The 18436-nt window shown below is 44.4% G+C and overlaps 1 protein-coding gene across 2 annotated transcripts in view; it reads left to right on the forward strand.

Moving 5' to 3' along the window:
• LOC126335311 (basic salivary proline-rich protein 1-like) overlaps window positions 1–18436 on the forward strand; it is a 57129-nt gene that overhangs the window by 24891 nt on the left and 13802 nt on the right. For both annotated transcript variants that reach the window (XM_049998454.1, XM_049998453.1), the window contains exons 3-4: window positions 3466–3532; window positions 8051–8372. In XM_049998454.1, coding sequence (XP_049854411.1) covers window positions 3466–3532; window positions 8051–8372 — 389 coding nt within the window. The remainder of the gene's footprint in view (window positions 1–3465; window positions 3533–8050; window positions 8373–18436) is intronic.

Genomic DNA, 18436 nt, shown 5'->3' on the forward strand with positions numbered 1-18436 from the left:
GGAATGAGAACTTTCCTATGCTGTGTGGCATGTAACACCAGGCCAGTGAATAGTTAGACAGAGGTTACAGCCCACAGTGCTCTACAGTGGCGATGATATACTCAGATTTTTGGATCACACGCCACAGGAGTTTGTAGCGGTGTTGATGTATCGATTCTTGCTGTTACCAAGCGAGGGGAACGCAACAGCAAGAATTCCTCAACCTTTTTATGACTAGCTATAACTGGCCTTGTATTTACTTGTTGCACGTTACTAGATTGGTTGAAAAAGAGCGTAAACATGTTCAATGAAGTGGACGAGACCTTCCCAGTGTTGTCAAAGGGCGCAAGCGTAGAGCTGTGAAATAAAATGGATATATGAAGCTGTGGTTTCAAAGTTACGAACTTCAAACGGTCGTCAGTTGGGAAAGATGAACACTATTTCGAACCAGCTTATGATCAGTGTAAACTTATTGCATTTGGATGTCAAAAATAGTGGCACGAATTACGTTCAACAAACCGCAAATCTAGTTCATATTAATGCTTGGAAAGTACAGCAATATACTTAGGAATGAGATCATATCACTTTTATGCAAAAAACTGTTCAGAAAGCAGAAATTTTAACATAAAAATTATTCAGTTACTTACACCTCACTTCAACGCGTACGTCCTTACATCCGGGCACGAATTTATCGTTAACTCGATCCACCAAACCTTTACTACTGTCTCCATGGCGATTTAAAGCAACGACGGTAAAAGCAGTTTCCAACGATAGATCGGTGATGATAAAATTTTATACATACTTGTAACATAACAGTTGACAGAAGCAAGACTATCAGTAATGACTAACTTAAGTTGCACTTTGCAGATTGTAATAACAAGAGCTATTGGTAAAATTCTGTGATAGTTTTTATCCGCTTTTTAGATAAGACACAGTATCTTACGAAGCTTTGGTAGTGAGCTCGCAGTTTTTGGTAATGGTTTTTCCTGTCTTACAAGGAGTCGGAACGACCGTGGGGTCGGGCATTTGTCCGACTTTTTGGGTGGCGAAAGAGGACCCCTAACACCTCCCGTGGTTAAAATACTAGGACGGACTACTTGGAAAATCCAGGGAAAAAGAATCGAAAGTTTCTTAGGTGCCTTAAGAGTATAAAATGTTAGTCCATTGCTGACCCGCCGTCTGGCCTGCAAGGTTAGCGCTCGGACCCTTACGCCAGAGGTCTTCCTACTGCGGCAATTTTTTCTTCTGTTGCTTGCAAAATTACAGCGCATTGTTACGGAAAAATCGTGAAATTAATACCCGGGAAGATTTTATAAAAATTCAATTCACCGTCAATTGTCACCAATATTCCGAGGCATGATTAAATATGCCTGGTTTGCCTCAAAATTAGCAGAAACTCAAAACATTTTCGTAAATGTTAATGGGCATTTTTGTACAGATTTATTGCAAACGCTCTGTGATTGAAAAATATCCGCCTTTGTAAGTTGCACAAGATGTCGCAAAAATTATAGCTTTGTTTTTACGATAATTACACTGCGGTTCTTATTATTATATGTATAAAAACTAAATATTTCTCAATCGACTTTGTTATTATGATTAAAAACTGTTTCCCCTCTTAATTTACAACTAAAAATGGGGAAACCCACCGCCATGAATTTTGTTGACAAATAATTTTTATTGGTGTAATTTGTTAAAGATAATGTAGGTTTGCAAAACTTTCTGAATTATTGGTGTAATAATAAAAGAAAATGAGATGATAAAAAGTGCCAGAGGAGGAATCTAACCAGACCTCTGTCGTAAGACAGAGGCCTAAACATCTAAGCCAGACGGCGGTTCGGCGGTGGACTAACATTTTATTCATACGGCACTTAAGAAACTTGGGATCGATTTTTTCCATGGATTTTCCGGGTAGTGCGTCCTAATATTTTAACCACGTGAGGTGTTAGAGGTCCTTTCACCACACACAATTTCGCACAAATCCCCGACCCCACGGTCGTACCGTCTCCTTGTCAGTGTTTTTCAGTTCCTTTTGGATGCAGTTTGTCTTTCTCCACACAGTACTTTGTTTCAGAGGAAACTGTTGATAAAGGATGATTTTCCCGCCTTGACTACACTGGATCAGGGGTGGGTCGGCTGTGGGGTATTACTTTGTCACCCTCTCCGCCAAATCAGAGCCCTGCCCTCCATCTGTTGCTTTACCTATTTTTCTCCTGTTTCTGTTATTGGGAGTCGGTCGTCCATTACATTCTTAGGCTTTGCACTTTTACTGTCATGATACTGTCATGAGAGCGAACTAGCACGCTTTGCTCTGTTGACTCTCTTAGCCCTTTTTCCAGCTAGCAGGGGCTGGATGTGGGGTGGATCTTTCCTCATCATTGACTGAGCCATGGAAGACCCTTAGTCTGCACTCGGCCACGTGCCAGTTTGAGCCATGCGTTTCTGCATAAATTAGCTTAGGCATCAGTATTGCCTTCAGTTCTTCGGTCTTACTGCTCCTACATACTTCTATCACAACACCTACTCCACGGACGTCATTAATTTCGCTAGACTGCCCCTGTAACGAGACTCTTAAGACAATCAAATAAGTGTTAGTCATTAAAAATTAAGTACATAATGGCAGTCTGGTACTCTTCTGCCGTCACGAGTTTATAAATCGTGACACAGGAAATGGTCATGCTATAAAGTGGAGCCACTGATAGTCAGATTTAATATTTGTTCATACCACTTCCAAGAAATATTGTTGTGGTGTTATGTTTTCGAAAGTCCAACGTAGCTAAGTGTTTAAAATAAATTTCTAACAAATCAATTATGTGAACGTTTCACAGCTTTTTGTTAACATCTCTGTTCATGACATGTTCTTACCTTTCAACAACAGATCTGCTGTCAGATCTTCAGCCATGACACGATTTGGCGAAGCTGCCCTCAGTAGCCTTGATTAAAATTGGGTTGGCCTCACAAGGCACGCTATTGAGATAGCATACACCTCCACCAACTCGCAGCATGTCTGTCTCGTCTGAATAAACAGCAGACTTCAGTTAAACATCAGTGCTTCTATTGCACTACTTTACTTACACAATCTGACTCATATCGCAATATATACAATTGTAATTTGCTCTGACTCGTAACAAAATGTAATGGATTATTAACGTTATTTACATAGTATTTGTCAATGCTCTGTGTGATTGGTTGACTGTTACATTCACCAGCCACTATCAACTTAGCCAGATCTATTTTCCAAAACATTTATTGACTGAATGGGTTTCGTCAGCAAGCTGCCATCAGGTGCATTAGTCAGGCGCCAGATCGCAACACGTCGTTAGTGAACGATGCGAAATAAACATGACTGAAGCTGAAGGTGTAGTTCTACAGGTAACTACCAATAAAAACGCTGGATGGTCACCTCACTACCCATCCATACTCCACCCTGCGCTACCCACGGTCTGGGCTTCGCCAGTCTCTTTAACAACTGTTATTTCTTTGCCCTAGGAAAGCGGCGCGGAGCTGGAGGGGCTGCCTGCTGCAGCTGCTGAGTCTCCAGAGCTGGAGAAGGCTGGTAAGTGTTTGCGTGAAGTTGACCTCAACGTGGCTTAAGCCCGCGTCTTGTACAAGATACTGTCTTGTCTCACATGACTGCTCGAGGCAAAAGTCTTCAGCAATGCCGCTGGCATTTAGTTGTGCGCCAGAGTAATTGGTTTAGCGGTGATTCTGCTTTAGTTGACTGCCGAAATTGGGTGTTACGTGAAAGCTGTCGGCTGTGCAGTATGGAACCTGAAATGCGAAGTGAGGTTATGACGAACAATTTTTTTTTAGGAAAGTTGTTCCCCAGGGAAGCGTCCTTTGACCTCTGCTGTTACTGATTTACATAAATGACCTGGGTGACAATCTGAGCAGTTCTTAGGTTGTTAGCAGATGATGCTGTAATTTACCGTCTAGTAAGGTCATCCGAAGACCAGTATCAGTTGCAAAGCGATTTAGAAAAGATTGCTGTATGGTGTGGCAGGTAGCAGTTGACGCTAAATAACCAAAAGTGTGAGGTGATCCACAGGAGTTCCAAAAGAAATACGTTGGAATTCGATTACTCGATAAACAGTAAAATTCTCAAGGCTGTCAATTCAACCAAGTACCTGGGTGTTAAAATTTCGAACAACTTCAGTTGGAAAGACCACGTAGATAATATTGTGGGGAAGGCGAGCCAAAGGTTGCGTTTCATTGGCAGGACACTTAAAAGATGCAACAAGTCCACTAAAGAGACAGCTTACACTACACTCGTTAGAATATTGCTGCGCAGTGTGGGATCCTTACCAGGTGGGATTGACGGAGGACATCGAAACGGTGCAAAAAAGGGCAGCTCGTTTTGTATTATGTAGTAGGGGAGAGTGTGGCAGATATGAGTTGGGATGGAAGTCATTAAAGCAAAGAAGTTTTTCATCGCGGCGAGATCTTTTTACGAAATATGTCACCAACTTTCTCTTCCGAATGCGAAAATATTGTTGAACTCAACCTACATAGGTAAGACTGATCATCAAAATAAATGAGCTCGAACAGAAAGGTTTAAGTGTCCGTTTTTCCCGCGCGCTGTTCAGGAGTGGAATGGTAGAGATGGTATGATTTTGATTTGAACTCTGTGCCAAGCACTTGAATGTTAATTGCAGAGTAGTCATGTAAATGTGGATGTAGAAAGACTAAATACAGTATCTAAATGTAGGAATAAGCAATGTTAATACGCAGTTAATGACAAATCCCAAATTCATAGCGGACGTTCTTCTCAAAGGTGATCTAGTATATTCATTACCGTCCTGAGAACTGGAAGAAAAGGAAAAGTCATCGAAACTTATCAGAAGACACATTTGATAGAAAAACCTACTTGAAAACACACAGATTTCTAAAACGCAAGGAAGTGCCTTTTCGTTTTACTGTTGTATCCTGTTTGCTTGATTATAGGTGCCAAGTAACCCAGAAAGTAATCTTAGTTGTCAAATAATTCTGAATTGTTGCACTGTTGAAATGATTTTTAATAAGACAAGTTTATCTTTGTGTCATTTATGTAAAATCAAGGCTTTCCCTCAGTAACTATTATTGAACGCCACTAGAAACAAATGCCAGGACCTTGTGTAACTTACCAATCTCCCGAAAAGTAAGAAAACATCGCGTACCAAAAAGGTGGGAGAGAAAAATCTGTTCGTACGACATGGGTTAACGCGGCCACAACTGGTTCACTTAACATGTGAGGAGAAGTTGCCATAGCCGCTTTTTTTGGTGCGAGGGAAAAGTGCAGCATACCTCGAAATTCCCAACTCCTTACTGGGCACAGTTCAGAATATAAACTTCATACAAATTCTCGTGTCACGGTTGATTTACATGCGTGCGCGGAAGGCGTACACACTTAGTCCATTTCCACGAGAAAGCGGCTCGTGTAAGACGGGCCGCTGTTCAGGTTGATTCCTACGGCAGAAGCATTTGAGAACATCTAGACAAATAATTGTTCTTGTGTAGACCTAAAAGGGCTTTTTAACCACCGATCGGATGCGAAATAAAGTCCACAGTGAAGAGTAGTACGGAAGCAGCGCTCGCTACTGCACCTGCCTCCTGCGTCATGTCAAACACTCTGGTTCTGAGTGCCCAGTGAGAACAAGATTATGCCTAGAAAGTGTTTCCCACCAAGCATGAAAACCTGCTTGGTGTTGCACCTCAATTCCTGGAGCAGCATAGTGTTGCACGTCATAACTATCTGCCTCATACTGCAGGTGCGACGAAGGTGAACTGTTGGGTATGACGGCAGCATTTTGGTACACACAGCGAGCGGCAGAACAGAGTTGGGAATTTGCGGAAATGCGGTGGGTGACTCCTTTGACAAGGGTATTGGAAACCTGGAACAGTGCTACAACAAATACGCAACATACTGCTCTTCAGTCCTTCATCACCTGACAATTTCAATACTATCAGCAGGACTCATCTTTCTCTTGTCTCAGATTAAATTTCCTCTGCAAACGTTTTTGGCTTCCTTTACTGCTTACACAAGGCACAACCTGAACAAGATTGGGGTATGCTACAACCATTTCTCACTGCTTCCCTGTCATGTCCTTAGTTATCAGAATCTAAGGTCTGATTTCTACAAAAGTTGTACACAACCTGCCTTTCCCTGTCTTACCTCCTGCCACGTTTAGTACTCAAATAGCGTAGTCCAGTGACATTGTCGAAAGATTCCTCTTATGACAAACGTAGATTGTAATGTTGATGTATGTTGTAAAAGCGGTGTTATTAAAGACAATAAAAGCGGGTTACAACGTGTGAGCTATCTGGGGACGTTAACCTTGCATTACTGAGCAACTGTTTCACCGGGTATCCAGTCTAGATTACAAAATTCCCAACCAGACTAACATTAATTATAATCTTTAAATAGTAATCTTAAGAAAACTAGTGATACATATACAAAGAGAGAATTTAAATAAAAAGAAATCGGTTTATATTTGGACATTTATTTTAACATTGATCATTGTTCTGTTAAAATTTCAGCATATTAAACTTAATTCATAACTGGTGCCTTATTTAGGATTGTGAAAATGTGAGTTCATAATCTTACGGAACACATCAAATATGGAGCCAAGATTGGGAGACTGCATAAAACACTGTATTCATAAAATAAAACGCAAAGAACGTTGAAACATATGAAAGAGGAAGTTAACCACAACCAACTGATTCAATTTTCACCCAAAGTCAAATTCATAGCGCAATCCTGTCCATGAAATTACCACACACTGGTATACTAAATTCATACTATCTGTGAAATATTCTCGAAAAAAATAGCTGAGGGCTACTTAGGTGATTACACCACATGCTTCACGGGGTCAACTTTGTTTACACAGAGTACCTCCACAATAATTTTGATAATTAAAATAAATTAGATCGAAACGCAATTTACAAAAGAAAAAAACCTCCAACAGGTTACTATCGTTTTACTATTGACCTGATGGGTCAAACAATTCTATAACCACATGGTACTGGTCTCACAAAGTACACCCCACGTGGGTTGAACATATAGCAAAGTAGCTATATTGCGAAGTATTGTCAAGACGAGACGATATAATCTCACGTGCATTCGCATTTAAGGCTGGTCTTCTTAGTTGCGGATCATCCACATGTGGTTCCACTTTACTCATAAAGTAGTGACAAAGCAACTACTGTAAAATAATCTGAAGTTCGCACTCGAATTAAACTGCGTTGAAAGTTAAGATAACATTATTTTAGATCTAAACCTGAAATAAAGGGGACTAAATTTTCAATTAGGCTGAACTTAAGAAATCCATTGTCCTACGGACTTAAAAGAGACGCGCTTATCCAGAGATCTTACTTCAGACGCTCGCTGTGGAGACTGCCGTGGATCCCTACCAAGGGCGTTTCCAGATACAAACGGAAGTGATCAGAGGCAGCTTCCTATACCAACATAAGGGACGGACAGGACCATACTAAGAATAGAAACCTCTCTGCTTTTAGAAAGCGTAGCCACCTGTTCCGACGTTGGTCCTACAGTTCTCTAGCAGACAGGTCCTCCCAGATAGTCAGACACCACAGTAAATTTACAAGAGGAATTTATGCCGTAAATAAGATTTCAGAAATTAACATGAAAGGAATCCAACAGACCTTTCAAGATGTCTTTTAACCTATTTCCTAAATAGCTCTAGATTCTATACTGTCTCACGTGGCCCCACTTCTTCCACGAGCCCAAACCGACGTTACCTGAGGCAGATATCTTTTCCCATTCTGTAAATTCATCAGTATTTTGCAAGTTTGAGTGTTATCACAACTGATGACTGGGTAGCATTAACACCTTTCGGCACACACCTCCGTTAAAACAGCCTTACCCAGTTGACTACTTCCGGGAGAGCCACTTACCGTTATCGGCCTTCATTGTGATAGTTACTCTTAATCTTTCCGGGATCGGCTTTTCGCCTCCTTCCTTTGGTTATTACTGCATTTGACACTACAGGGATGAAGGGACTGATCACCTTGCAATTCAGTCCCTTCCACTCCAAACCAAGCAACCAAACTTACGCATTTGGGAACCTTGTTCCAGGCACCAGTGGGCTGGAGCGAGGGACCTCCCCAGATGAAGCTTCTCCAGAAGAGGAACCCCCACGAAAGAAGTCAGCGTCACCGGAGCGCTCCCTGGAGCAGGCAGAGGGCGCGGGCACCTCCAGCCAGCAGGAGGTGGAGGGGGGCCAACAACCGCTGCCGGATGAACCTTCCCCAGAAGGGCAGGAGCAACCCCCACGAAAGAAGTCTGCATCGCCGGAGCGCTCCCTGGAGCAAGCAGAGGGCGCGAGCACCTCCAGCCAGCAGGAGGAGGGGGAGGAGGGAGAGGGCCAGCAAACGCTGCCAGATGGCTCCAAGAATAGGTAAAACCAAGGCAGCGTCTGGGTGTGCGTTCTGTATGTACGTTTTAGCCATATAGTAAGATGACACATCTCTAATCAGCCATGCCACACATAGGCTGTACTTCACTATTATTAATCAGTAAACTTTACTTAAAATTATGGTATAGTGTCGTGGGAACAAAGCTCACTGGAAATGTTACTACTGCTTCAAACATAACAAAAACAACGCAAAATTGCTTGTAAAAATATTGGTTATTTGATCAGTAATCTTATCGTTTTTGGACAGCCTTCAAACTTCAGCACCTACACTACCAACTCCTCACACAATGTACTAGGCTTTCCCTCAATACACAATGTTAGGAAAGTGTGTACATAAGTGACTTACCAATCTTCTCAATCCATTTTTGTTTTTTTCCTCCTAGATTTCGGTCGTCCTGATAATCATCTCGCCGGTTTTCAGCCAGAACTAATGCTTTCTTCTGCTGCTCTTAAATTGACTTGGTTCCTTCTCTTCACGACACTGATGTAAGTCGGTATCATTGCAAGGTCTTAAATATCACCCAATCAATGTGCCAAAAAGAAACAAAAGATGGCTTTAGTTCGATAATTCTACTGTGAAGCTGGCTCATGGCTAAAAACAATTTGATTCATCTACATTAAGGTCCGTTGCCACGTCTATTCCTGAAAGCAATCTACGTGTCTGAAGACACTTCAAGGAAGACATATTTTTGAACTCTAATGATGTCCGGTACATCACTGGTGCGTGGAATTCTTGCAAAAAGTCGCTGATCTTATGATTTGGAAAATTTGTTCGTTAAGGTGTACAAACTCAGTGGTGGCAAATCTGTTTGACCCCTCGTAATATAAAGAGAATGAAGGGTACTGAAAACACCTGCAGCAGATTGTCCATCCTCCATGTCTTGAGACCTAGCCAGCAACGTTAAAGTGGTAGTGTGCGTTGGCCACAGCTCACGTTCATTCTTATCTTGGTGGGTGGAAGTTCCATTTCTCCTCCCTCCCTCCCCAGGAGAATGGAACTGAAAATCTGTCCTTAACGGGACTTAAAAGAAAAAAATCGGGCATGTGTCCTACTGACGTCCTGTCAGATAACTGTCCTGCTGCCAAGGCCGCGTTATACATGAGCGACAAGCAGTGCGCGTGCGTCAGTTCCACGTGACAACACGACCGCGGGTACAGCTACGGAAGTGTCCCAGGTTGGCGACTTCTGCAGCGTTGATTACCGTCCGCTATAACTGGCGACGTTTGAATTTAAACTTGCTTTCACAGCGACAGTTACGTCTAAGCGAAGCGCTGCAGTGGACGCACCACCTGCTATGAAATACTTACTGCCCGATTTTAAGAAAACGGTTGGTGACAAAACTTAGTTCATTGCTGTCCAGCAGCTTGATACCTTTCTTTCCATTACTCGACATCAATGCTCGGCACGAAACTAAAATAAATGCTAGCTCGAAGTTGTGTTTACTGAGATAAAAACGGAATGCGTAGTCATCGCGTGCAGTTATTTATGAGAGCTATCTACAAAGTACATTACGTTTTGGAATTAAAATAAAGCATTGAAAAACTTTTTTATTATATACAGATGAAAGCCACACTTAAATACTACTTTTCTACATAGTTGCCATTTAAATTAAGGCACTTATGGTAGCGATGGACGAGCTTGGAAATTCCTTCGTCGTAAAATTCGGCCGCCTGCGCCTTGAACCACGTGGCGACTGTCTTTTGGGACAGAAAAGGTGATTTTTGATTTCCTGGAAAGAAGCACTACAATAAACTCTCAAAGGTATTGAAAACTCTGCCTAGAAGAGCAATACAAAAAAAGTGCAGGGGAAAGTTGGGCTCAAAGATCTTGCTGATTCAACGCCCGGGCCCTCACGGAAAGTGCCACTAAAGTTCTCGAATCTTTTAAGTGGAGTTGTTTCCTCATCCGCCGTACTGTCCCGACCTGGTTACCGAGCGACTTCCACTTATTCCCAGCAATAAAGTGGTAGGCTATGCAGAGTTTTGATGACGTACAGCTTAAAGAGGTAACAACGTGGTTCAAGGCGCAGGCGGCCGAATTTTACGAAGGAATTTCCAAGCTCGTCCATCGCTACCATAAGTGCCTTAATTTAAATGGCAACTATGTAGAAAAGTAGTATTTAAGTGTGGCTTTCATCTGTATATAATAAAAATTCCAATACTTAAATTCCAAAACGTAAAGTACTTAGTGGATAGCCCTCGTATCATACATTATTAGATATAAAATGCAGCCAATACATAAAAATTCTATTTAAAGATGAGAATAAACAATCCCCGTCTCGACATTTTGGAGTTTGTGGAAGAAGGGTTATGCGCAGTGTGCATCGGAAATGTCTTCAAATTAATCATACTTCATAATCGGTTGGAGATTTCAGAAACCATGCTTATGAATGAATCACGAAAAGGAAACGTATTTAGTATGTTCAATACTCGAAACACTTCGATCAAATGTTAAATGGCGCTCTTCCACTCCAATCTAAATTACAGAACGGGTTCTTGTCCAAAGTTTGAGCCAAACGATGGGTGGTGAGTACACTGATCAGGCATCACATTGACCTTCGTAGGGACTACTTTGGCAGACACGTACTGAATTACTTACAGTAATCAGGGCAATGAAAGAACTTGGTTGAGCGAAAATTAATTTTAAGAACGGCTGCTGCTATCCACGTAGGTGAAATGTTACTCTCATCATGCCCTGGCTAATTTTCACATAGGTCCATTGTTGAGATACTCGTCGGAGGACTTCTTCCAAATGAATTAGTAGGAATGTCACACATACACACCTCCAGGAAGCTCGCCACTGTTAGGTTCGTGCTTGGCTACCACGGGGCTTCAGCTTCTGCAGCATTTTTTCCCTTACATGCTGTGTCGATTCTCTTGGTATTCCTCTGCCCCTCCCTTGGGGACCTTGTCTGGAGTGTTTCTGGGAATGTCGTGTTTACGTAAAAGTAGTCACACCTTTTTTCTTGCTCCCTTTGACTTGTTTGCTTCTCCCGTTCCTCCATTTTGGCGTTAAAGGTTGTTCTTCCTCGCTGTGCGCTCTTGAAGGCTCTCGCGCGTCCGACACGTAACGGGGGGACTGGGTAACACGTCTCATCCCCAGGTCGACAGGTAGGGTTCGCCCGTACCCCCTGGTACAGACCAGGCTCAACGAGGGGCGATTGCCTGAAGTGGAACCATTCCAAATTGCCGATTGGTCCGTCTGTAAGGTGAGCGCGAGGTGTGAAGTCACCTAAGGCAGGTGCGACCTCTTTTGAAGGTCGTCACCAGTTCGAAGGAGCATGCCGTCAGACGCTGGCATACCTGTGGCATTTTCTCGCAATGAGTCAACTTCACAATAAACATCTGAGAAACGCAAACGTAATGAGGGTAACGATTCAGACCCTTCCCGCTGCACCAAGGTTCGTTGTGCTATCACGTGCTGAAGGTGGTCAGTCTTTCGCCACAGTAAATCTCTTGATTATTCAGAAAGGTGTTGATGCAATAGCCAGCCGTGTGAAATTGTGCTTTTTTATGGAATGGCACTTCGCTTTTGGACACTCCTGGTTCTCAAGCAGAACTGCTTGCCAACTCGTTTCTCCACGGCTACCCTGTTCGTGTCACGGCCCATAGAACTCTGAATTTCTCCTGTGATGTTACTGATACTAGGCTGCTCCAGTCTGACAGAGGCATAAACCCAAAGGCACCTCTCATCAGGGTGTCATTGCCGTCCATCGTGTAATCAAATGGTAGGTTCCTTCTTCTTGCACACCCGCTCTTTTTCTCACATTCGATAGTGGTGCTAAGGTCAAAGCAGGTTGCGAAATTGTCTGACCGTACATAACGAACCCAATTCGCTGCTACTGGTTTCATCGTCCCAACCACACACGAATTTGTCGATAACTAGCCAAATTTTCACCTTTGGTAGGGATGCGCAAGAATAAGATTGACCACATCTTTCTCCCCGCTGTATAAACGACAATGTCATCCTTGTACCTTAACTAGTGTCCAATGTATCTTGGTTATTGGGCTGTAAGAGATTGTGGCAAAGGAAAAGGTGCCTTATCCAGTTGCTCGCAAGTTACTGGCCAGTCACGAATCCAGTGTTAAAATGTTTGGTACCTATAGTTCGGTTCTTCTTACCCTGCACCCCACGAAGGACATTGCCACACACATGCGACCTTCCTTTCAGCTCTGAGGTAGTGAAATCGGCCAGTGTCGTTGTAGCATCGCGATCCCCTCGTCTGGCTGTACAACGAATCATCACTCTCGCCTCAAGGGTGAAGCCAGCTACCCAACTGGTGGGCCAGAAAGGACATGAGTACTCACGTGACGACTTTTTATCATTCCAACCAATCTACACCTGAATCTTCCTCTAACCAGAAAGGTTCAAAGAAGTCCACCAAAGGCAAATGGTCTTTCCCTTCACCTACTCGAAGATCCTCTTTGACGTTATCACGTGATACCTTAGCATGGCCTGCCTCCATGTGGCCAGTGCACACAACCATTATCAGTGGTGGGATCCAGACGCACATGTAAGCCGACGCTTTGTGGACCAATTGGAACGGGGTCGACCTGCTTAGGTGCCCTATAGTAGAGCCTCTTCACACAGGCTGTCACTCGACAGCTAGTTATGTCACCGATCCTTTTTTGCATCATGACTCTCCAATGGAATGTTAGCAACCCCTGTTCCCACAAAGAGGATTTACAGCTGCTTTTAGCATCACTGTCTCCTTGTACTCTGCCTTCAGGAAACGAAATTGTACCCTCACCACTACTTTGTTTCCACATTTTCACCAGTTTTGACATTCCCTCTGAGGCTGGCATTCCATCTCATTGGGGTTTCATGCTGCTCACATGAGATGACTATAGTCAACCCAACTCCGACTACCAATCTTCAAGCTGTTGCAGTTCACCTTTTTTCTTCCCCACCTGAACTTCTCCCTCTGTGCCATTTATGTCCCTCCATCATTCGCTGTGACAAGGGCTGACTTCCTTTATCTTACTGAGCAGCTACCCCACCCATTTTCGCTACTCAGTGACTTAAATGTGCATCATCCCCTTTATGTTCTGTCAGAGGTGCCCTCTTGGCTGACCTTAACCTATTTCATCTCTTCTGCCTTAACACTGGTGCATCCACTTTCCATTCTGACTCCTCACACACCAATTCCCATTTGGCCCTATCCTTGTGCACTGCCCAGCTTGTCGCTCATCTTGAGTGGCCCGTTCTTTCTGACGCCTACTCCAGCGACCACTCCTGTGTGCTCTCCATCTGCTGACACCTACCCCATCCACATGCATGCCCAAGTGGCAGCTTGCGAGGTGCCACGGCTAGCAGTGTATCTACCACTAAATTCTTCTAGAACCCTCATATGGAAATGATGCTGACTGTAATCGACCCTGCAAGTGGAGTGGACAACAGTTTCGGACCTGCAGTAATTTAATTCGATTGAAATATGTTTGATAAAGGAAAGTTTCATTAACGTAGTGAGAGATGAAAGGGTTGCCCATTTACAGGATGAAAGTTCTTTACAAAAATAATTATGGCTAAACTCAAAATAAAAACATACGAAACATTTACAATACTTCAAATTGGAAAAATAATGCTGTGAAGGTGTTGTCCATAAACAAGCTTGACATTTATGACCAAATGGTACGTGGAGCCAATTTTTTGAAACTCACATCTTGAGAGCAACACCAAACAAACCCAACATTAACTGCTGCTACAGTAGTGAGAATTCAATGAAGACCCAAGACAGAACCACGATAGAAAAGACAGTAACAGGCACATTCTGCTGAGCTCTGATTATCACATAGCAAAATTCCCTAATCTGCCGATGCTGCGGACATACATTACCAAGCTGTCTTCTTAACTGCAAGGACACGATCTGGCGTAATGCAGGCAGTGGCTGGTTGCTTAGAAATCCCGTCGTGCTAATGTCGCGAGTATAGACCGAAACAAATTATCCTGGTCTGGTTGTTCCAGACTAAAGATTCCTAGCAATACAAATGCGGCTCTGAGAGAGATGGAGGAGGCTCTCCACACAATCATTGACGGTACAGTGATTGATTTTAACAAGCGAAGTCACACAGTAACTCCGATACAGTCAACTTTAGCCAAAACTGCTAAAGACGGACAACATACGCCGCTTGTTCGAAGAACGCTTAATTGCCAACTGCTTTCGGAAAGTTAGGTTGAAGTCGAAACTTAAACTTCGTCAAACAGTTACATTTAAGTGGAAGTATATTAAACAGCCAACTGAAGGCAGGCTGTCCAGGGCAGCGAGAGCTCAGTCTTGTAACCTACTCCAACCGAATGGCGAAAGCCGACTCTATCAAGAACACCCTTACAAGCCAAACAGAACATTCCCGCTCCCACGACAGTGGCTGTGGCTAAACGTGCCGATCAGTAACTCGAAAACTGGCGGAAAATTCCACTCTGTTGCCGAAGTACTACTCATCCAATGGAGATATTTGGCGCCAATTTCTGCGCCGATTTTGCTAAGTCACGGAGCTATCCCCTGAGCAAGCCAATCAGTTAAGATTTTGCAGAAAACGCGAGAATTTGGCCGCCGAGACTGCCTGGGAACACATCATTCCCACGCCTCGCTCGTAGCCCGTCAGAAAGTGTTTTCAGTAAGTGTCTGCGAAGTGACGCAATCTCTAAAGCCAGCTGCTCCTTCAGGACCCTGTAGGTGTCGCCCCCGCTCTTAGGACAATGTTGGCGTCTGAACAGCATCCACTCGACTCTTACACCTGTCGGCATAATCCTTTCATCCCCAGCAGAACACTCCTCTCTGGACCACACAGGCCATGAGCCGCAGCGTGGGAAGAAGTAGCTACTCTCCACCGCTGAAACTAGAGGAAAATATTCAGTTCTGGGTTCTCTATAGCCTTCTAATGACCATACTCGGCTATACTTCGCCAAATGGAATTAATCACAGTAAGATGTAAATATGAGAGGGGGCAAGTCACTGCATGCATTGTAAAGGCATGCCACCTCAAGCTTGCTTAGGCTGACTGGTAGCTTTAATCCTCCATGGCAACCTTCGCAGAACCAGATTTCCTCAGTTGTGATGACCAGGTGGAATATATCACAAACGTTATCCTTACTGCTGCAGAACGTTCCATTCGTCGCACTTCCTCTGTACCATGTCGTATCCCAGTCCCTTAGTGGACTGAGGCGTGCCGCGACGCAATTCGCGCAGAGAATCCTAAGGTGTCAAAAAGCACTCGTTATAACCCGATAGTTGCGCAAAGTGTCGTCGCATTCTTCGCGATAGCAAGAGCTAGCATCTGTCGTGTGGGCTAATCTCCGACGGCTCTCTGGGACGAAGATCCATTCTCAAATTTCCGGCCTGACAGACGATGTTATGGTGGATCCTTTGGTAATCTCAAACACCTTAGGCCGCCATTTTGCGGCAGTTAGGAGCTCTTCCTACTATCAACCTGCATTCCTGAGGCGTATCGGACGATACCTTTCTCTTGTCAGAATCGTGCTGCAGTGCCCCATTGACTGTGAGGACCTACATCATGCTCTGTTCATCCCGGTCCTCGGTCCCAGGGCCAGATGTTGTCCACAGCCAGATGTTGCAGCACCCTTCCCTTGTGGGCAAGAAATCTCAGCTTAACACGGACAACCACATCTGGGCAAAGGGCACGTTTCCCAGACCTTGCAGCTGCAACCCCATCACATGCCAGCTGCGTCTGCAAGGTAATGAAATATATGATTCATTCCAGGCTCGTATGGTGCCTCGAGTATTGCAATTTCCAAACAAATGCACAATCTGTGTTTCGAGCTCTGCGTTTTGCACGTGACCATCTCGTTACTTTGTTCACCAATGTCATGAATGGTTTTCTGCAGATATCATTGTTACCGTTCGATCTGGAGGTATGACACCTTATGGAGAACTAGTATCCTATGTACTCTTTCCACGTGGGGCTTCTGTGGCTGCCTGCCCTATTTCCTTCAGGAATTTCTAAGACAGTTAAGGTGTGTATGGGTTCTGCCTTTACCCAGGAAAACGGCATGCGTCAATTTAACGTCCTGAGCGTCGTCCTCTTTGCTATCTCCATTGGCTCTATAATGGCCTGTCTCCCGCCAGGCATCTCTATTTCAGTTCCTTACGTAGCTGTCTCACTGAACGCAGTCATCAGCGCTGTCTTGATCGTCTTTACTCCTGGGGTATCGACAACGGCTTTCGTTTTTTCCACTGCCAAAACCGTCTGGGTTTCTGGCAATGCAGATGGTTTCTCACCATCTTTACATCTTGAGCCTATTTCCATTTTTTTCGTTCTTTAAACCTACGAAATTCCTCGTTATCACCCTCGATAGGAAGCTCTTAGTCCTCCCATGTCTTACCTGGCAGCTCGCTGTACGCGGTTCCTCAATGGTACTTCCTGGGGGTGCCGATCAAACCTCCCTCTTCCATTTGTACCCGTCCCTTCTCCATTCGAAACTGGACTAGAGGTGCTTTCTTCATGCGTCTGCACATCCATACCTCTTAATCAGTCACAACTCTCTCCAGTCGTGGCATCTGCGTGTTTACTGGTGCCTTTTACACAATTCCAGTTAAGTGTCTGCTGAAGCTGCCAAACTACCGCTGTCCTACCGCCGTGACTTTCTCTTTAGCAGGTATGCATGCCAGTTCTACCATGCATGTCAACTCATTCTATGCCTGCTCCTTCGATACTTGCCTTGATCGCCAGTATGGGCCGCGATCTCCTTCTGTTACCACCTGGAGTCAGCTTTCGGCAATTGATCCGGTTTCTTAACTTCACACTACCTTCTACTTCCCCTGTGGGCGAGAAGCCTTTGGCTTCAAGTGGCCCATATTAACCTTGGCCTTCATTCCCTTCCCTAGGACACTACTCCAGCCTCGGTCTCACATTCAGTTTTACGACCTTCACATGGAACTTGGCGGTAGTATGTTCGTGTACACTGATGGCTCTCGGACTGACTGGTGTCAGGTGTGCCTTCGTCATTAGCGCCCTTGTCTTTAGATATCGGCTTCCGCCAAACTGACCAATATTTGCAGCCGAGCTCTTCGCCCTTCAGTACGCCACAGAGTAAATCTGGTGACACTCCTTTAAATTGTCTCCTGCTCACTTCTCAACGCACTTGACTTTGCGCTGTATACCGCCCATCTCTTAGTACAGAGGGCCCAGGAAAACTGTCACCTGCTCAGTCTTGATGGCGCCACTGTGATGGTCATGTGGGTTCCTGGTTATGTTCGTCTGCCAGGAAACGAGGTTGCTGACACTGTTAAGGCTGCAGTCCTTGTACGTCATCCCACCAGTTACTATATTCGCTCCGATCATGTGTTGTCTGTCAAGTGGTGGTGCCCCTTCGTGGGCATAAGATGAAGCTTATTAAGCATCTTCCAGCATCATGGACGACCTCCTGTCCTCCTTCCCATCGGGGGTCATTTTAACTAGGCTGCGTATTGGGCACTTCGTTTCTAGCCATCATTTGCTAAGCGGCGCTACCTCACCATTTCGTACACAGTGCACAAGTTTTGACTGTCCTCCACTTCCTTACAGAATGCCCATTTTTAAGTTTACGTTCCCACTTGGGTTTTCACCTATTTTAGCGGCCATTTTAGCAAATGACGCGAGGGCTGTCAACCGTGTTTTACTTTGTATCCGTCAAAGCAATATGAAGAACGCTACTTAATTTTTAGTTTTGTACCGGCGTTTCTGTATGGTGTCCACCTTACCCCTTCCTCCACGTCCCTGTTCTTAGCTGTCTTGTCACTTCGGGCTGACGTGCAGTTAACTCCTCGGTCTTCGTGTACTATAGTAACAATTTGGGCGCGTATGAGCCCTGCTGTTTTTTGTGCCTTAAAGCGAAACAAATCGCTTCCAGACGTTGCACGCAGTTGGTCGCTTTGGCCTCATACGTGAGGGGAGATGAGGCCAGTTCCCGCTTCCTCTTTCCACCCAGGGACTGCAATCCTACGCTGTACGCCAACCACCCATCCACGAGTGATGACGCAGTGAGCTGTCGTGCATCGGAGGATGGAGTCAGATCGGGGATTCCAGCTGCACGATATGTCTAAACGTTG

This window comes from Schistocerca gregaria, chromosome 2 (assembly GCF_023897955.1).
Source record: "Schistocerca gregaria isolate iqSchGreg1 chromosome 2, iqSchGreg1.2, whole genome shotgun sequence".
Classification (NCBI taxonomy): domain Eukaryota; kingdom Metazoa; phylum Arthropoda; class Insecta; order Orthoptera; family Acrididae; genus Schistocerca; species Schistocerca gregaria.